At 55.9% G+C, this 19,712-nt stretch overlaps 1 protein-coding gene across 3 annotated transcripts in view; it reads right to left on the bottom strand.

Annotated features, from left to right (window-relative positions):
• Positions 1 to 19,712, bottom strand: part of abce1 (ATP-binding cassette, sub-family E (OABP), member 1) — a 69,988-nt gene that overhangs the window by 34,199 nt on the left and 16,077 nt on the right. For all 3 annotated transcript variants that reach the window (XM_041185499.1, XM_041185506.1, XM_041185515.1), the window contains exons 4-5: positions 18,709 to 18,806; positions 10,867 to 10,984 (exon numbers count right to left, since the gene is read on the bottom strand). In XM_041185499.1, the coding sequence (XP_041041433.1) occupies positions 10,867 to 10,984; positions 18,709 to 18,806 (216 nt within the window). The remainder of the gene's footprint in view (positions 1 to 10,866; positions 10,985 to 18,708; positions 18,807 to 19,712) is intronic.

Raw genomic sequence — 19,712 nt, 5'->3', positions numbered from 1 at the left:
AGCGCGCGGGAGGGGGGCAACGAGAGAGAGAGCGCGCGGGAGGGGGCAACGAGAGAGAGAGCGCGCGGGAGGGGGCAACGAGAGAGAGAGCGCGCGGGAGGGGGCAACGAGAGAGAGAGCGCGCGGGAGGGGGCAACGAGAGAGAGAGAGCGCGCGGGAGGGGGCAACGAGAGAGAGAGCGCGCGGGAGGGGGCAACGAGAGAGAGAGCGCGCGGGAGGGGCAACGAGAGAGAGAGCGCGCGGGAGGGGGGCAACGAGAGAGAGAGCGCGCGGGAGGGGGCAACGAGAGAGAGAGAGCGCGCGGGAGGGGGCAACGAGAGAGAGAGCGCGCGCGGGAGGGGGCAACGAGAGAGAGAGCGCGCGGGAGGGGGCAACGAGAGAGAGAGCGCGCGCGGGAGGGGGCAACGAGAGAGAGAGCGCGCGCGGGAGGGGGCAACGAGAGAGAGAGCGCGCGCGGGAGGGGGCAACGAGAGAGAGAGCGCGCGCGGGAGGGGGCAACGAGAGAGAGAGCGCGCGGGAGGGGGCAACGAGAGAGAGAGCGCGCGCGGGAGGGGGGCAACGAGAGAGAGAGCGCGCGGGAGGGGGCAACGAGAGAGAGAGCGCGCGGGAGGGGGGCAACGAGAGAGAGAGCGCGCGGGAGGGGGCAACGAGAGAGAGAGCGCGCGGGAGGGGGCAACGAGAGAGAGAGCGCGCGGGAGGGGGCAACGAGAGAGAGAGCGCGCGGGAGGGGGGCAACGAGAGAGAGAGCGCGCGGGAGGGGGCAACGAGAGAGAGAGCGCGGCGGAGGGGGCAACGAGAGAGGAGAGCGCGCGGGAGGGGGGCAACGAGAGAGAGAGCGCGCGGGAGGGGGCAACGAGAGAGAGAGCGCGCGGGAGGGGGGCAACGAGAGAAGAGAGCGCGCGGGAGGGGGCAACGAGAGAGAGAGCGCGCGGGAGGGGGCAACGAGAGAGAGAGCGCGCGGGAGGGGGCAACGAGAGAGAGAGCGCGCGGGAGGGGCAACGAGAGAGAGAGCGCGCGGGAGGGGGCAACGAGAGAGAGAGCGCGCGGGAGGGGGCAACGAGAGAGAGAGCGCGCGGGAGGGGGCAACGAGAGAGAGAGCGCGCGGGAGGGGGCAACGAGAGAGAGAGCGCGCGGGAGGGGGCAACGAGAGAGAGAGCGCGCGGGAGGGGGCAACGAGAGAGAGAGCGCGCGGGAGGGGGCAACGAGAGAGAGAGCGCGCGGGAGGGGGCAACGAGAGAGAGAGCGCGCGGGAGGGGGGCAACGAGAGAGAGAGCGCGCGGGAGGGGGCAACGAGAGAGAGAGCGCGCGGGAGGGGGCAACGAGAGAGAGAGCGCGCGGGAGGGGGCAACGAGAGAGAGAGCGCGCGGGAGGGGGCAACGAGAGAGAGAGCGCGCGGGAGGGGGCAACGAGAGAGAGAGCGCGCGGGAGGGGGCAACGAGAGAGAGAGCGCGCGGGAGGGGGCAACGAGAGAGAGAGCGCGCGGGAGGGGGGCAACGAGAGAGAGAGCGCGCGGGAGGGGGCAACGAGAGAGAGAGCGCGCGGGAGGGGGCAACGAGAGAGAGAGCGCGCGGGAGGGGGGCAACGAGAGAGAGAGCGCGCGGGAGGGGGGAACGAGAGAGAGAGCGCGCGGGAGGGGGGAACGAGAGAGAGAGCGCGCGGGAGGGGGGAACGAGAGAGAGAGCGCGCGGGAGGGGGGAACGAGAGAGAGAGCGCGCGGGAGGGGGGAACGAGAGAGAGAGCGCGCGGGAGGGGGGAACGAGAGAGAGAGCGCGCGGGAGGGGGGAACGAGAGAGAGAGCGCGCGGGAGGGGGGAACGAGAGAGAGAGCGCGCGGGAGGGGGGAACGAGAGAGAGAGCGCGCGGGAGGGGGGAACGAGAGAGAGAGCGCGCGGGAGGGGGGAACGAGAGAGAGAGCGCGCGGGAGGGGGGAACGAGAGAGAGAGCGCGCGGGAGGGGGGAACGAGAGAGAGAGCGCGCGGGAGGGGGGAACGAGAGAGAGAGCGCGCGGGAGGGGGGGAACGAGAGAGAGAGCGCGCGGGAGGGGGGAACGAGAGAGAGAGCGCGCGGGAGGGGGGAACGAGAGAGAGAGCGCGCGGGAGGGGGGAACGAGAGAGAGAGCGCGCGGGAGGGGGGAACGAGAGAGAGAGCGCGCGGGAGGGGGAACGAGAGAGAGAGCGCGCGGGAGGGGGGAACGAGAGAGAGAGCGCGCGGGAGGGGGGAACGAGAGAGAGAGCGCGCGGGAGGGGGGAACGAGAGAGAGAGCGCGCGGGAGGGGGGAACGAGAGAGAGAGCGCGCGGGAGGGGGGAACGAGAGAGAGAGCGCGCGGGAGGGGGGAACGAGAGAGAGAGCGCGCGGGAGGGGGAACGAGAGAGAGAGCGCGCGGGAGGGGGGAACGAGAGAGAGAGCGCGCGGGAGGGGGAACGAGAGAGAGAGCGCGCGGGGAGGGGGGAACGAGAGAGAGAGCGCGCGGGAGGGGGGAACGAGAGAGAGAGCGCGCGGGAGGGGGGAAACGAGAGAGAGAGCAGCGCGCGGGAGGGGGGAACGAGAGAGAGAGCGCGCGGGAGGGGGGAACGAGAGAGAGAGCGCGCGGGAGGGGGGAACGAGAGAGAGAGCGCGCGGGAGGGGGGAACGAGAGAGAGAGCGCGCGGGAGGGGGGAACGAGAGAGAGAGCGCGCGGGAGGGGGGAACGAGAGAGAGAGCGCGCGGGAGGGGGGAACGAGAGAGAGAGCGCGCGGGAGGGGGGAACGAGAGAGAGAGCGCGCGGGAGGGGGGAACGAGAGAGAGAGCGCGCGGGAGGGGGGAACGAGAGAGAGAGCGCGCGGGAGGGGGGGAACGAGAGAGAGAGCGCGCGGGAGGGGGGAACGAGAGAGAGAGCGCGCGGGAGGGGGGAACGAGAGAGAGAGCGCGCGGGAGGGTGGGAACGAGAGAGAGAGCGCGCGGGAGGGGGGAACGAGAGAGAGAGCGCGCGGAGGGGGAACGAGAGAGAGAGCGCGCGGGAGGGGGGAACGAGGAGGAGAGAGCGCGCGGGAGGGGGGGAACGAGAGAGAGAGAGCGCGCGGGAGGGGGGAACGAGAGAGAGAGCGCGCGGGAGGGGGAACGAGAGAGAGAGCGCGCGGGAGGGGGGAACGAGAGAGAGAGCGCGCGGGAGGGGGGGAACGAGAGAGGAGCGCGCGGGAGGGGGGAACGAGAGAGAGAGCGCGCGGAGGGGGGAACGAGAGAGAGAGCGCGCGGGAGGGAGGTGAACGAGACGAGAGAGCGCGCGGGAGGGGGGAACGAGAGAGAGAGCGCGCGGGAGGGGGGAACGAGAGAGAGCGCGCGGGAGGGGGAACGAGAGAGAGAGCGCGCGGGGGGGGGAACGAGAGAGAGAGCGCGCGGGAGGGGGGAGGGAACGAGAGAGAGAGCGCGCGGGAGGGGGGAACGAGAGAGAGAGCGCGCGGGGAGGGGGGAACGACGAGAGAGAGAGCGCGCGGGAGGGGGGAACGAGAGAGAGAGCGCGCGGGAGGGGGGAACGAGAGAGAGAGCGCGCGGGAGGGGGGAACGAGAGAGAGAGCGCGCGGGAGGGGGGAACGACGAGAGAGATAGCGCGCGGGAGGGGGGAACGAGAGAGAGAGCGCGCGGGAGGGAGGGAACGAGAGAGAGAGCGCGCGGGAGGGGGGGAACGAGAGAGAGAGCGCGCGGGAGGGGGGAACGAGAGAGAGAGCGCGCGGGAGGGGGGAACGAGAGAGAGAGCGCGCGGGAGGGGGGAACGAGAGAGAGAGCGCGCGGGAGGGGGGAACGAGAGAGAGAGCGCGCGGGAGGGGGGAACGAGAGAGAGAGCGCGCGGGAGGGGGGAACGAGAGAGAGAGCGCGCGGGAGGGGGGGAACGAGAGAGAGAGCGCGCGGGAGGGGGGAACGAGAGAGAGAGCGCGCGGGAGGGGGGAACGAGAGAGAGAGCGCGCGGGAGGGGGGAACGAGAGAGAGAGCGCGCGGGAGGGGGAACGAGAGAGAGAGCGCGCGGGGAGGGGGGAACGAGAGAGAGAGCGCGCGGGAGGGGGGAACGAGAGAGAGAGCGCGCGGGAAGGGGGGAACGAGAGAGAGAGCGCGCGGGAGGGGGGAACGAGAGAGAGAGCGCGCGGGAGGGGGGAACGAGAGAGAGAGCGCGCGGGAGGGGGAACGAGAGAGAGAGCGCGCGGGAGGGAGGGAACGAAGAGAGAGAGCGCGCGGGAGGGGGGAACGATGAGAGAGAGCGCGCGGGAGGGGGGGAACGACGAGCGAGAGCGCGCGGGAGGGGGGAACGAGAGAGAGAGCCGCGAGGGAGGGGGGAACGAGAGAGAGAGCGCGCGGGAGGGGGGGAACGAGAGAGAGAGCGCGCGGGAGGGGGGAACGAGAGAGAGAGCGCGCGGGAGGGGGGAACGAGAGAGAGAGCGCGCGGGGAGGGGGGAACGAGAGAGAGAGCGCCGCGGGAGGGGGGAACGTGAGAGAGAGCGCGCGGGAGGGGGAACGTTCGGGAACGAGAGAGAGAGCGCGCGGGAGGGGGGGGAACGAGGAGAGAGACGCGGCGCGGGAGGGGGGAACGAGAGAGAGAGCGCGCGGGAGGGGGGAACGAGAGAGAGAGCGCGCGGGAGGGGGGAACGAGAGAGAGAGCGCGCGGGAGGGGGGAACGAGAGAGAGAGGCGCGGGAGGGGGGGAACGAGAGAGAGAGCGCGCGGGAGGGGGAACGAGAGAGAGAGCGCGCGGGAGGGGGGAACGAGAGAGAGAGCGCGCGGGAGGGAGGGAACGAGGAGAGAGAGCGCGCGGGAGGAGGGGAACGAGAGAGAGAGCGCGCGGGAGGGGGGAACGAGAGAGAGAGCGCGCGGGAGGGGGGAACGAGAGAGAGAGCGCGCGGGAGGGAGGGGGAACGAGAGAGAGAGCGCGCGGGAGGGGGGAACGAGAGAGAGAGCGCGCGGGAGGGGGGAACGAGAGAGAGAGAGCGCGCGGGAGGGGGGAACGAGAGAGAGAGCGCGCGGGAGGGGGACGAGAGAGAGAGAGCGCGCGGGAGGGGGGAACGAGAGAGAGAGCGCGCGGGAGGGGGGAACGAGAGAGAGAGCGCGCGGGAGGGGGGAACGAGAGAGAGAGCGCGCGGGAGGGGGAACGAGAGAGAGAGCGCGCGGGAGGGGGGGAACGAGAGAGAGAGCGCGCGGGAGGGGGGGAACGACGGAGAGAGAGCGCGGGGAGGGGGGAACGAGAGAGAGAGCGCGCGCGGGGAGGGGGGAACGAGAGAGAGAGAGCGCGCGGGGGGGGGGAACGAGAGAGAGAGCGCGCGGGAGGGGGGAACGAGGAGAGAGAGCGCGCGGGAGGGGGGAACGAGAGAGAGAGCGCGCGGGGGGGGGGGGGAACGAGAGAGAGAGCGCGCGGGGGGGAGGGGGGAACGAGAGAGAGAGCGCGCGGGAGGGGGGAAACGAGAGAGAGAGCGCGCGGGAGGGGGGGAACGAGAGAGAGAGCGCGCGGGAGGGGGGGGGAACGAGGAGAGAGAGCGCGCGGGAGGGGGGAACGAGAGAGAGAGAGCGCGCGGGAGGGGGGAACGAGAGAGAGAGAGCGCGCGGGAGGGGGGAACTAGAGAGAGAGAGCGCGCGGGAGGGGGGAACGAGAGAGAGAGAGCGCGCGGGAGGGGGGAACGAGAGAGAGAGAGCGCGCGGGAGGGGGGGAACGAGAGAGAGAGAGCGCGCGGGAGGGGGGAACGAGAGAGAGAGAGCGCGCGGGAGGGGGGAACGAGAGAGAGAGAGCGCGCGGGAGGGGGGAACGAGAGAGAAAGAGCGCGCGGGAGGGGGGAACGAGAGAGAGAGAGCGCGCGGGAGGGGGGAACGAGAGGGAGAGAGCGCGTGGGAGGGGGGAACGACAGAGAGAGAGAGAGCGCGCGGGAGGGGGGAACAAGAGAGAGAGCGCGCGGGAGGGGGGAACAAGAGAGAGAGCGAGATGGAGGAACAGAAAGGGGTGGGGAAGTGAGAGAGAGGGGGAAGAGAGGGAGAGAGGGGGTGGAACGAGAGAGAGAGGGGTAGAGAGAGAGAGAGAGAGAGGGGTAGAGAGAGAGAGAGGGGGTAGAGAGAGAGAGAGGGGGTAGAGAGAGAGAGAGGGGGTAGAGAGAGAGAGGGGGTAGAGAGAGAGAGAGAGGAGGGGTGTAGAGAGAGACAGAGGAGGGGGTAGAGAGGGGGGTAGAGAGGGGGGGGTAGAGAGGGGGGGGTAGAGAGGGGGGGGGTAGAGAGGGGGGTAGAGAGGGGGGGTAGAGAGGGGGGGTAGAGAGGGGGGGTAGAGCGAGAGAGAGAGAGAGGTCGTAGAGCGCGAGAGAGAGAGGGGGTAGAGCGAGAGAGAGAGAGGAGAAGAGCGAGAGAGAGAGAGAGGGGAAGAGCGAGAGAGAGAGGGGAAGAGCGAGAGAGAGAGGGGAAGAGCGAGAGAGAGAGAGGGGAAGAGCGAGAGAGAGAGAGGGGAAGAGCGAGAGAGAGAGCGGGGAAGAGCGAGAGAGAGAGCGGGGAAGAGCGAGAGAGAGAGAGGGGAAGAGCGAGAGAGAGGATGGGAAGAGCGAGAGAGAGGATGGGAAGAGCGAGAGAGAGGATGGGAAGAGCGAGAGAGAGGATGGGAAGAGCGAGAGAGAGGATGGGAAGAGCGAGAGAGAGAGAGGGGCGGAAGAGAAAGGGAGAGAGGGGCGGAAGAGCGAGAGAGAGAGGGGCGGAAGAGAAAGGGAGAGAGGGGCGGAAGAGAAAGGGAGAGAGGGGCGGAAGAGAAAGGGAGAGAGGGGCGGAAGAGAAAGGGAGAGAGGGGCGGAAGAGAAAGGGAGAGAGGGGCGGAAGAGAAAGGGAGAGAGGGGCGGAAGAGAAAGGGAGAGAGGGGCGGAAGAGAAAGGGAGAGAGGGGCGGAAGAGAAAGGGAGAGAGGGGCGGAAGAGAAAGGGAGAGAGGGGCGGAAGAGAAAGGGAGAGAGGGGCGGAAGAGAAAGGGAGAGAGGGGCGGAAGAGAAAGGGAGAGAGGGGCGGAAGAGAAAGGGAGAGAGGGGCGGAAGAGAAAGGGAGAGAGGGGCGGAAGAGAAAGGGAGAGAGGGGCGGAAGAGAAAGGGAGAGAGGGGCGGAAGAGAAAGGGAGAGAGGGGCGGAAGAGAAAGGGAGAGAGGGGCGGAAGAGAAAGGGAGAGAGGGGCGGAAGAGAAAGGGAGAGAGGGGCGGAAGAGAAAGGGAGAGAGGGGCGGAAGAGAAAGGGAGAGAGGGGCGGAAGAGAAAGGGAGAGAGGGGCGGAAGAGAAAGGGAGAGAGGGGCGGAAGAGAAAGGGAGAGAGGGGCGGAAGAGAAAGGGAGAGAGGGGCGGAAGAGAAAGGGAGAGAGGGGCGGAAGAGAAAGGGAGAGAGGGGCGGAAGAGAAAGGGAGAGAGGGGCGGAAGAGAAAGGGAGAGAGGGGCGGAAGAGAAAGGGAGAGAGGGGCGGAAGAGAAAGGGAGAGAGGGGCGGAAGAGAAAGGGAGAGAGGGGCGGAAGAGAAAGGGAGAGAGGGGCGGAAGAGAAAGGGAGAGAGGGGCGGAAGAGAAAGGGAGAGAGGGGCGGAAGAGAAAGGGAGAGAGGGGCGGAAGAGAAAGGGAGAGACGGGCGGAAGAGAAAGGGAGAGACGGGCGGAAGAGAAAGGGAGAGACGGGCGGAAGAGAAAGGGAGAGACGGGCGGAAGAGAAAGGGAGAGACGGGCGGAAGAGAAAGGGAGAGACGGGCGGAAGAGAAAGGGAGAGACGGGCGGAAGAGAAAGGGAGAGAGGGGCGGAAGAGAAAGGGAGAGAGGCGCGGAAGAGAAAGGGAGAGGGGGCGGAAGAGAAAGGGAGAGAGGGGCGGAAGAGAAAGGGAGAGAGGGGCGGAAGAGAAAGGGAGAGAGGGGCGGAAGAGAAAGGGAGAGAGGGGCGGAAGAGAAAGGGAGAGAGGGGCGGAAGAGAAAGGGAGAGAGGGGCGGAAGAGAAAGGGAGAGAGGGGCGGAAGAGAAAGGGAGAGAGGGGCGGAAGAGAAAGGGAGAGAGGGGCGGAAGAGAAAGGGAGAGAGGGGCGGAAGAGAAAGGGAGAGAGGGGCGGAAGAGAAAGGGAGAGAGGGGCGGAAGAGAAAGAGAGAGGGGCGGAAGAGAAAGAGAGACGGTGGGAAGAGAAAGAGAGACGGTGGGAAGAGAAAGAGAGACGGTGGGAAGAGAAAGAGAGACGGTGGGAAGAGAAAGAGAGACGGTGGGAAGAGAAAGAGAGACGGTGGGAAGAGAAGGAAGGAGAGGGAGGGAGAAGTGGGGAGAAGGGGGGTGTGGGCCGAGAGTGAGAGAGAGAGGGGGAACACAGAGAGAGAGGGGGAACAGAGAGAGTGAGAGACAGAGAGAGAGGAGGGAAGAGAGAGAGATGGGGGAAGAGAGAGGAGAGGAGAGAAATTGAGAGGGGGAGAGAGAGAGAGAGAGAATGAGTGAGAGGGGGAAGAGAGAGAGAGATGGGGGAAGAGAGAGGAGAGGAGAGAAATTGAGAGGGGGAGAGAGAGAGAGAGAGAATGAGTGAGAGGGGGAAGAGAGAGAGAGAGGAGGGAAGTAAGAGAAAGGGGGGGAAGAAAGAGAGAGAGAGAGAGAGAGAGAGAGATGGGGGGGTGAGAGACGGGGTGAGAGACGGAGGGGGGAGTGTGAGAGACGGGGGGGGGGGGGGGGTTGTGAGAGACGGGGGGGGATGAGAGACAGAGGGGGGGGGGATGAGAGACAGAGGGGGGGGATGAGAGACAGAGGGGGGGGGATGAGAGACAGAGGGGGGGGGATGAGAGACAGAGGGGGGGGGATGAGAGACAGAGGGGGGGGGAAGAGAGACAGAGGGGGGGGGATGAGAGACAGAGGGGGGGGGATGAGAGACAGAGGGGGGGGGGGGGATGAGAGACAGAGGGGGGGGGGATGAGAGACAGAGGGGGGGGGATGAGAGACAGAGGGGGGGGGGATGAGAGACAGAGGGGGGGGGGGTGAGAGACAGAGGGGGGGGGGATGAGAGACAGAGGGGGGGGGATGAGAGACGGGGGGGGGGATGAGAGACAGAGGGGGGGGGATGAGAGACAGAGGGGGGGGGATGAGAGACAGAGGGGGGGGGGATGAGAGACAGGGGGGGGGGGATGAGAGACAGAGGGGGGGGGGATGAGAGACAGAGGGGGGGGATGAGAGACAGGGGGGGGGGATGAGAGACAGAGGGGGGGGATGAGAGACAGAGGGGGGGAATGAGAGACAGAGGGGGGGAATGAGAGACAGAGGGGGGGAATGAGAGACAGAGGGGGGGAATGAGAGACAGAGGGGGGGAATGAGAGACAGAGGGGGGGAATGAGAGACAGAGGGGGGGAATGAGAGACAGAGGGGGGGAATGAGAGACAGAGGGGGGGAATGAGAGACAGAGGGGGGGAATGAGAGACAGAGGGGGGGAATGAGAGACAGAGGGGGGGAATGAGAGACAGAGGGGGGGAATGAGAGACAGAGGGGGGGAATGAGAGACAGAGGGGGGGAATGAGAGACAGAGGGGGGGAATGAGAGACAGAGGGGGGGAATGAGAGACAGAGGGGGGGAATGAGAGACAGAGGGGGGGAATGAGAGACAGAGGGGGGGAATGAGAGACAGAGGGGGGGAATGAGAGACAGAGGGGGGGAATGAGAGACAGAGGGGGGGAATGAGAGACAGAGGGGGGGAATGAGAGGGGAGCGGGGGGAGGAGAGAGGGGAGCGGGGGGGAGGAGGGGTGGAGGGAGAGGGAGGGAGAGGGGGAGAGAAAGAGAGAGAGAGAGAGAGAGAGAGAGAGAGAGAGAGAGAGAGAGGGCGGGGGAAGAGAGGGAGATGGGGAAGAGAGTAGAGAGTGATGGGGGAAGAGAGGAGAGAGGGGAGGAGAGAGACGGGGTAAGAGGGAGAGTGAGTGAGGGGGTGAGAAATTGAGGGGGGAAGAGAGAGAGGGGAAGAGAGGGAGAGAGAGAGAGGAGGGAAGTAACAGAAAGGGGGAAAGAAAGAGAGAGAGAGAGAGGTGGGGAAAGAGAGAGAGGGGGAAAGAAAGAGAGGGGAAAGGGAGGGGGAAGGGGGAAGAGAGCAAGTGGAGCGAAGAGAGACGGTGGGGGGGAGAGACGGGGGGGGTGGAGAGAGAGACGGGGGGTGGAGAGAGAGACGGGGGGGGGGGAGAGTGAGACGGGGGAGAGACGGGGGGGCGGGGGAAGCGGGGGGGAAGGGGGGAAGCGAGGGGGAAGCGGGGAAGCGAGGGGGAAGGGGGGAAGCGAGGGGGAAGGGGGGAAGCGAGGGGGAAGGGAGGAAGCGAGGGGGAAGGGGGGAAGCGAGGGGGAAGGGGGGAAACGGGGAAGCGAGGGGGAAGGGGGGAAGCGAGGGGGAAGGGGGGAAGCGAGGGGGAAGGGGGGAAGCGAGGGGGAAGGGGGGAAGCGAGGGGGAAGGGGGGAAGCGAGGGGGAAGGGGGGAAGCGAGGGGGAAGGGGGGAAGCGAGGGGGAAGGGGGGAAGCGAGGGGGAAGGGGGGAAGCGAGGGGGAAGCGAGGGGAACTAGGGAACATAAACCTAACTCTGAGAATACTCTACTTCTTAGACTATTTGAGTTCTGTGTCTCTACAGATGTCACTACCTTTTAGATACTACATTATGTAGTTATGTAATTTTGCTCAAGCAAGTACATACAATAATTATCCAGAAAAACAATTGTAGGTATTACAATACACTTTCTAATTACCGCAGTTTAAGCATTACACAATACATCAACTTGAAATATTTCATATTTAGATCATGCAAACAATATTGATAAAACTGGACAGATTATTAAAATGTGCAACCTTATGACTACAAATTTCCAGCAACAAAAGCACTAACTGATGGACAAATATTTTTAAAAATATATGTTATATACCACCGCAAGAGAAAACTCACATCATATTTCCCCAGGTTAGGTTTTTGCTTTCCTGCTAGGATCTTCAGAGCTGTAGATTTTCCAATACCATTAGTTCCCACCAAACCCAAAACTTCACCAGGTCGAGGAATAGGCAACCTAAAATTCAGATTATTTAGAGTTGCTGAAATTTACTCAATTTTGAAAATACTGTGAACTGTAGTACACATGACACGCCTTCAAGTTTACAAAGGTAAATGTCATAAAACGCCTTGCAGGTTTAAATTTGTATGTGGGCTATATTCAGTCCTGAGGCAGGTTATTTCAGAGCTCCTTTCTTTAAATTACAACTAGCTGAACATTTGTTGACAAAGAAACGTAAAGATGGGGCTGGAAAGTTTGATTTGTTATAACTGTCCCTTCTGAAAAAGTAGTTTATTGGTGAAACATTTTTCAAAAAATAACAGAACTTATACTTCTGTAAGTATGTTGTTAATTTTAATATAAGTTATGTTTGAGTCTATAGACAACATTCAGAAATAATATTACAACTTATTAAATGCAATTTAATCATAATTTTAAATAAGTTGAAGTCCTAGAATTACATATCTACCAAGATTCATAGGAGATTCTACAAATGGGTGGCACCACAACTTGACTGGAAAATGAGCTTGCACTGAACAGGAGTCTGATGCTTCTTCACCAAGAAAAAGTCAATCTACTACCCAGCATGTTCTCGCCTAGCTGCTGTAGAATATTAATTAATCAGGAAGACAATCAAAAGCTTCGGTTTGCTTCAACAACAACATACATTTATGTAGCACCTTTAATATAAAACATCCTGAAGTGCTTCACAGCATCATAAAACAAAATATGACGCCAATACATCTGAGAAGATATTAGGTCAGATGACCAAAAACATGAACAAAAAGAGGTGTAAGGAAAGCATTCCAGAGCTTACGGTGTAGGTAGCTGAAGGCACAGAAGTGGAACAATTAAAATTGGGGATGCTGAAGAGGCCAGAATTATATGAACATTGACAATGCGGAGAGTTGTGAGGCTGGAGATTTCAGAGATAGGGAGGGGCGAGGCCAGGGAGGGATTTGAAAACAAGGATGAGAATTTTAAAATCAAGGTGTTGCTTGACTGGTAGCCAATGTAAGTCAGCAAGCCCAAGGACGATAGGGACTTGCTGCGAGTTAAGCCACAGGCAGTAAAGTTTTGGAAGACCTTAAATTCATGGCGGGTAAAATATGGGAGGCCAACCAAAGTGCATTGGAATCATCAAGTCAAGAAGTAACAAGGGTATGAAGGAGGGTTTCAGCAACAATTGACCTGACGCTGTGGTGAAGTAGGCTGTTATGGAGTTGGAAACAGACCGTTTTAGTGGCAGGGCGAATGTGTGGTCGGAAGCTCGTTGCGGGATCAAATGACATCAATTTGTGAACTGACTGGTTTAGTCCCACACTGTTGCCAGGGAGAGGCCTAGAATTGGTAGCTACAGGACCTTCAGTCTTCCTAATACTTAATTGGAGGAAACTTCTGCTCATTCAGTACTGATGTTGGATAAGCAGTCTATTTGTTTAACAGCGGAGGAGTTGAGGTGGCAGTGAGGTAGAGCTCGATGTCATCGGCATATGTGCAGAAATTAACACTATGCTTTCAGGTGATGTCGCCGAGGGGCAGCACGTAGATGAGGGGACCAAGGATAGCTCTATGGGGGACATCAGAGCAAACGGTGTGGAAACAGGAAGAGAAGCCATTGCAAGTGATACTTTGGCAAGATTAGCTGGATAAGAATGTTGAGAGCAGATCCACCCAGCTGGACCACAGTGGAGAGACACTGGAAAAGAATGGTGCAGTTAACTGTGTCAAAAGGCTAGACAGATCAAAAGGATGAGGGGAGGGATACAATTGTCACAGTTACAGAGGATGTCATATGACTTTGATCAGAACCATTTCAATATACTGGCAAGGGTAGAAACATGATTGGAGTGATTCAAACATCGAGTTTTGGGAAAGCTGGGCACAGATTTGGGCACATATTCAAGGGCCTTGGAAGGGAAGAGCAAGTTGTGGATGGGGCAGTAGTTTGCAAGGATGGAGGGATCAAGGGTTTTTTTGAGGGGAGGGTTGATGGCGGCAGATTTACAGGAGAGAGGGACAACGCCTGAGGAGAGAAAATAATTGACACTATCAGCTAACATGAGGATGAGAGGTTGCGTGGTCAGCAGTTTAGTAGGAATAGTTCGAGGGAATAGTTCGAGGGAGCAGGAAGTGACTTTCATGGGCAGAACGAGCTTGAAGAGGGCATGTGGGGATATGGGAAACTATAGAAACATGCAAGTTCAGGGTTAGGGCAAGGGGGAGCTTTAGAGGAAGTTTGGCTTGATGGGCTAAGGGAGGGTCGTGGCACAGGCAGCTGATTGGATGGTCTCATCTTTCTTTGTGACAAAATTGTCAATGAGCTCCTCGCACATTGTTGGGGGCGAGGGCAGAGAAGACAGGGGTGAGGGGCTGAAGATGACTTGTGGTACAGAAAAGAAGCTGGGGGTTATCTTTGCAGTCCAAGATAATCCTGAATAGGGAGGTAGTTTTGGCAGGCAAGAGCCGGACTCAGTAGTGTTTTATGTGGTCCAGGTGGATCTAGTAGTGATGGCTAAACCAGTTATCTGCCATTTAAAGTCTAAGTCCCCTGCATGTAAGAGAATAGAGATGAGGGCCATAACAAGGGAAACCGTCAGGGTGAGAGTGAGTAATGATCTTACTGGGGACTAGGAAATCAAAAATGGAGGTGAAGATTCATATAAGCAAACCGGTGGCTGCAGAAATGTTAAGACGAAGAGGCCGGAGGCTTGACAGTTGGGGTTTTGAAAGTGCAGTTTTTAAAAGTTTATTCTTTCATGGGATGTGGGTGTCATTGGCTAGGCCAGCATTTATTGCCCACCCCTAATTATCCTTGAGAAGGTGGTGAGCTGCCTTCTTGAACCGCTGCAGTCCATGTAGTGAAGTTATACCCACAGTGCTGTTAGGAGGGAGTTTCTGGGATTTTGACCCAGCAATACTCAAGGAACGGTGAAATAGTTCCAAGTCAGGATGGTGTGTGGCTTGCAGGGGAACCTGCACCTGGTAGTTTTCCCATGCACCTGCTGCCCTTTTACTTCTAGATGGTAGAGGTCATGGGTTTCAAAGGTGCTGTCAAAGCAGCCTTGGTGAGTTGCTGCAGTGCATCTTGTAGATGGTACACAATGCTGTCACTGTGCATCCAGTGGTGGAGGGAGTGAATGTTGAAAGTGATGGATGGGGTACTAATCAAGCAGGCTGCTTTGTCCTGGATGGTGCTGAGCTTCTTAAGTGTTGTTGGAGTTGCACTCATCCTGGCAAGTGGAGAGTATTTTATTCACATTTCTGACTTGTGCCTTGTGGACAGGCTTTGGGAAGTCAGGAAGTGAGTTACCCACTGCAGAATTCCCAGCCTCTGACCTGCTTGCTGTAAGTGGTGAATTGGGGCTAGTTTTTAACCAGTGGTGGACAGAGGAGGAAGTAGGATTTGGAAGTGGAAGGGGGATGTGGGCAGAGACTGGTTCAAGGAAGTGATTTGAGATGGCCTTTGCTGCGATCAATACGATGGGACTAGCAAGACCACATGAGGTGGCATGGTCAAGGGGCTGGTGATCAAAGTAGGCTGAGAGAGACTTAAAGAGGATAAGAGGGCAGAGGACTCGGAGGAGAGAGAACATGAAGAGGAGCAATGAAGGTCGAAATCATCAAGGATGAGACGTCATTTGTGCAGAGCTAAGGGAGGAAAGCAGTGAAGAAATCTCAGAAAAACTTTTATCTTGGGAGGGGGGTCGAGAACAATGATTTTGAAAGCCCTTTGGAAGATACGAAGAGAGGTACAGAGGGCAAATCAAGTTGAAATGTTCAAAAGAGGAGTAAGTGCTAGAGAAGTAGGGGGTTAGGCCAAACTGAGATTCGGAGATAAATGCCAAACCATCACACTGACAGTCTTGATGGGGTAAATGGTGGAAGATATAGTAGGCGGATCGACTTCATTAAGGGAAAAGTGTCATTATCCTTCAGCTAAGTTTCTGTTCAGGCCACAATGTTGATGCATTCATCTGCAATAAGTTCATGGATGGGAAGGGCCTTGCTCACAAGTAAATGGAGATTCTGGAGGCAGAAACATAGAAGGATGGTGAGAGCAGAAACCGCAAGGTCAGCAGTGGGAGGGGCAATTAGGCCAGGAACACGAATGACAAGGTTAGCCCGCAGGGGGTGCACTAGGCTGGTGGACAAGAATGTGGAATAGGGCAACCCTGGTTGTGGCTCATAAAGCCACTGCCCAGTGCTTCAATGAGCTCTTTGGAGGATAACAAAAGAGGCACAAAGGGAAGCTGTAGGCTTATCTATGAGTGAGTCAAGCTGGGGTGGAGGCCAGAGAGTAGGAAGGTCAAGGAGCTCTGAAGGCTTTGGGTAGAGAACTGGAAGGCAGAGAGCCTGAGATTGGAGAAGCAAAAGGAAGTATGACAACAGGAAAGGAGTCTTGGAGGGGAAAAGAGAAAAGAAGTACAAAAAGCAATGGATGGGCTTTCATCTGCAGCGACAGCCAAATCGTGCACGCAAATGAACTTAGGGAAAGCTCAAGTTACCTAGACCTGATTACTTAAAAATTTTGATAAATAAAACCTGACACTAAACAGGAAATGGGAAACAGAAAGGCAATAAAAAGATGGAGTCCAGAGTCAAAATCAGAGGTCCCATGGTGGGATAACGTTGACCTAGGTTGGATGGAACGTTTATAGGTTGTTGTCTGAGTTCAGAGACATGCGTGCCAAGTAGTTTCCAGGAGCTATTTAACGACCTTCCCCTTTACTCCAAGCACCTTGTGTTCGAAGGACAAAAAATGTTATGCACAAATTTAACAGTAAAATGTTCCAAATAGCCAATAACTCTCAGGTACAGTACAGTACAGGACTTCACAGAATCAAATACTCCACTAAACATTAAAACATTCCACAAGCAAGGCCCACAAGCCTAGCTGAAGCTATGCTTTATTAGCCCCCCCACCGTCTACAAATTCTGTTGGCAAAGGCCCTAGTTGCTGGTCTATTCTGATTCCATGAATGTTCAAAGTAGTTCAGTGCATAGTTTTGGCTCAGAGTTATACTCTATGAAATTCTAAGCAGTTCATATAAGGCATGATATTTGATTCTTCATAATGATCTTACTGCCTTTCATTAGTAAGCATATTTTCAAAAAAGACAAAACCAATTAAATGCAAATCTACTGCAATGTTAATGGAATTCTCAAAACTGGAGTTTCCCAAGTCCAATGTGTCTCAAATTGTGCTATAACAATTCATCAGACTGGTCTCTGATAACTGTAACTAGTAGGGTGTCACAGGGTTCGGTCCTTGGGCCCCAACTATTTACAATCTATATTAATGACTTGAATTCAGGGATAGAAGGTACTATAGCGAAATTTGCAGACGACACCAAAAGAGGTGGGAAAGTAAGTTGCAGTGAAGAAATAAGACATTTACAAATGGATATGGACAGGTTAGGTGAATGGGCCAAAATTTGGCAGATGGAGTTTAACGTGGATGAAACGGAAGAATAAAAAGGCGACTTAAATGGAGAGAAACTTCAGAATGCTTCAGTGCAGAGGGATCTGGGAGTCCTCGTGTTTGAATCACTGAAAGCTAGTATGCAGGTACAGCAGGTAAAAAGGAAGGCAAATGGAATTTTGGCATTTATTGCTAAAGGAATAGAGTATAAAATAGGGAAGTGTTGTTGCAACTGTACAAGGGATTGGTGAGACCGCACCTGGAGTACTGTGCACAGTTTTGGTCCCCTTACTTGAGGGAGGATGTAGTTGCATTGGAGGCGGTTCAGAGGAGGTTCACTAGATTGATTCCAGAGATGCGGGGCGTGTCTTATGAGGAGAGATTGAGCAGTTTAGGCCGATACTCGCTAGAGTTTAGAAGGATGAGAGGAGACCTAATTGAGGTATATAAGATGCTAAAGGGGATAGACAAAGTACTCATGGAGTGGATGTTTCCCCTTGTGAGGCATTCTAGAATGAGAGGCCATAGTTTTAGGCTAAGGAATGGTAGATTTAAATTAGAGATGAGGAGAAATTACTTTTCTCAAAGGGTCGTGAATCCACTACCTCAGAGTGCAGTGGATGCTGGGATGCTGAATAAATTTAAGGAGGAAATAGACAGATTTTTAATTAGTAACGGGTTGAAAGGTTATGGGCAGGGGGCAGGAAATTGGAGTAGGCGCCAAAATGAGATCAGCCATGATCGTATTGAATGGTGGGGCAGGCTTGAGGGGCTGAATTGCCTACTCCTGCTCCTAATTCTTATCTCAAAGATGTCTTTGTTTTCTTTGTGGAACAGCGGAAATTATATAGAAGTGCATATACACACTATGATGTACAGTAAGTTGTCGCTTTAAGTTGGTCTACTTAACGTTTTTTTTGGTTTAGTTTATTCTTTAGGGGTCGTTTTTCTGATTTACGTTCTGTTTTTCGTTTGTACTTCGTCATCTTGTACTATGTGCTTCGTAGTCATCGCACGCACTGTGTTGGCATCATCAGCGTTGTGGGTCTTCATTGCTCCTCAGCTCGTTGTTTCATGTTGATTTGACATTGGGTTCTGTGCCTTGATCAGCACCATTGTGAAGAAATGAGGTGTTTGTATGCACTTGAGGGAACTTTGTTTTTTTTAAAATACAGTGCATCAAAGTTCTGAAAAAAGAATACCCAAACCAACAGGTTTTTTATGCAAGCAAAAAGTTGAAGCCCAGCTAATCGTTTCTGTGAAGGAAAGACCAATTTCTTGATTCTGCAAGCTGATTTCAATTTTGGAGCCCCTGGTGTGCCTGCTGTGGGTGAGGCATTGAAACCATTTTGAAGTTTGAGAGAGAAAGGCATTTGCTACTGTACACAGGGGAAATTGCTTTCCTTGTCTTAGGGCTTATTTGGGTGAAAAATACAGGGTGCACAGTACTTGCTCTTCAGGAGGTTGACTTTGCAATCGTCTGATTAATTTTGGAGCCCCCAACTCTGGTTCTTGTTCCTTGCAGCAAAGGCAGGAGCACAGGTGTCTTCAAAAGTTCCTCAAAATTCAGTAGCAAGAAAGGTGGTAGAACAGCAAGGTCTTCCCCAAGCCGACATGCCCAGCATTGAGGTGCTAAATCACCCAAGACCACCTCTGCTGAAACACTTCAGGGGCGTCCTCAAAGCATCCCTGAAGAGGTCAAACATCTTCAACACATGGTGACTGGCCAAAATGGAAGAAGGTTCATTTGGGAAGGCACCAAGCACATTGAGACTTCGACGGGAACATGCAGAGGCTAAGTCAAGGCGGCGGAAAGAGTGATAAACTCAGGAGCTCATTTAACCGACCCTCCAAGAAACACCTGCCACATGTGGCAGAGTCTGCAGATCGAGTATTGGACTTATCGGCCATCTCAGAATCCATCGAGTTAGAGTGGAAGCAGGTCATCCTCAAACGCGAGGGACTGCCCAAGTGTTATCTAATTTGAATTTATACATTATTTCTTTTATATTTAGTGATTTACTTTATTTGCAAGTTGTTTCAGCTAGGAATGCAGTGCTGCACATATATGGTACTGTACTTCAACTTGAACCTTTCCAGGCAAGAAATGCCCGAAGGAACCTAACTCTGGCTTTAACATTGATTCCGATGGAAAGTCACGATTCATTTAAAGTTGTTTCACTTAAAAGTTGCGATATTCACGAGCACAACCACAACTTTAAGTGAGGAGTCACTGAATACAATATTTATTACATAATGCTCCCAAAATCTGTCAAGTGGTTCTCAAAGCTCTTAAATTTTTCAACATCATTACCTGTGAAGCTTGAAGGAGTTTGCACAGTATCTATGGGTTGTCTCTTTAGCCAAGTTGCTTGGCAAGTTAACAATTGACAAAGCCCCAAAAGGACATTTCTGAAATAGGAAACAGAAAACTAAATATTTAATAAAATGTTAAGATCATATTATCTGCAATTGACTACTGTCTACACTATCAAAATTAGAGCTATTTTGTCTACTTAATAAACAGTTCATAAAGTTCCAGAATAAATGCAACTTTTTGCAAGAAGTTAAAAAAATGAACTAGCTATAATTTAAGAGTACAGAAAAACACTCATTAAAAAAATCTATTACCACTATAAAATTTTTCTCTATTCTTACCCTAACTATTCAAAATATGTAAATTTTGCCACCTACCCTGCAACTTTTATAAACCCAAGGATGAGGAACATATAATCTCATACCAGAAATCCATCGCATTAAGACAGAAGGTTAAGAATTATTGGGGGTGGGGCTGAGGAAATTACTGAAAGGATTGCGAGAAACATCTATTAAACATGCATGCTTTATTATAAATTAGAAGAGCTCTTTTTATATTTAACATTAGATAGCCTTTGTTGTATCAAGTTGTTTTAGTCGTTTTTCGATATCATGTGGCGTGAATCAAATTGATTGAAGACTATCATCTATGATGCCGGGGAATTCAAGAGGACACTGAGATGGATCATCTACTCATCACTACTGGCTGAAGACGGTTGCAAACGTTTCAGTCTTTCCCTCTGTGCTAGGCTCCCTCATCATTGAGTGTTGTTTAATAGTCCTCACCATTCATTACTGGGTGTGGCAGGACTGCAGAGCTTTGACCTGACCTGCTGGTTGCAGGATCACTTTGCTCCGTTCCGCCTATTGCGTGCTGCTTCTGCTGTTTAGCATGCACTTAGTGAAACCTGAGTTTCACTAGGTTGACACTCACACAGCAAGTGGTTAGGACCTAGAATGCACTGCCTGAGTGTGGTGCAGGCAGGTTCAATTGAGGCATTC

The sequence above is a fragment of the Carcharodon carcharias genome, chromosome 1, assembly GCF_017639515.1.
Source record: "Carcharodon carcharias isolate sCarCar2 chromosome 1, sCarCar2.pri, whole genome shotgun sequence".
NCBI classification, from domain to species: domain Eukaryota; kingdom Metazoa; phylum Chordata; class Chondrichthyes; order Lamniformes; family Lamnidae; genus Carcharodon; species Carcharodon carcharias.
The sequence above is the reverse complement of the archived record's forward strand: the minus strand, read 5'-3'. Positions and strand labels throughout refer to the sequence as shown.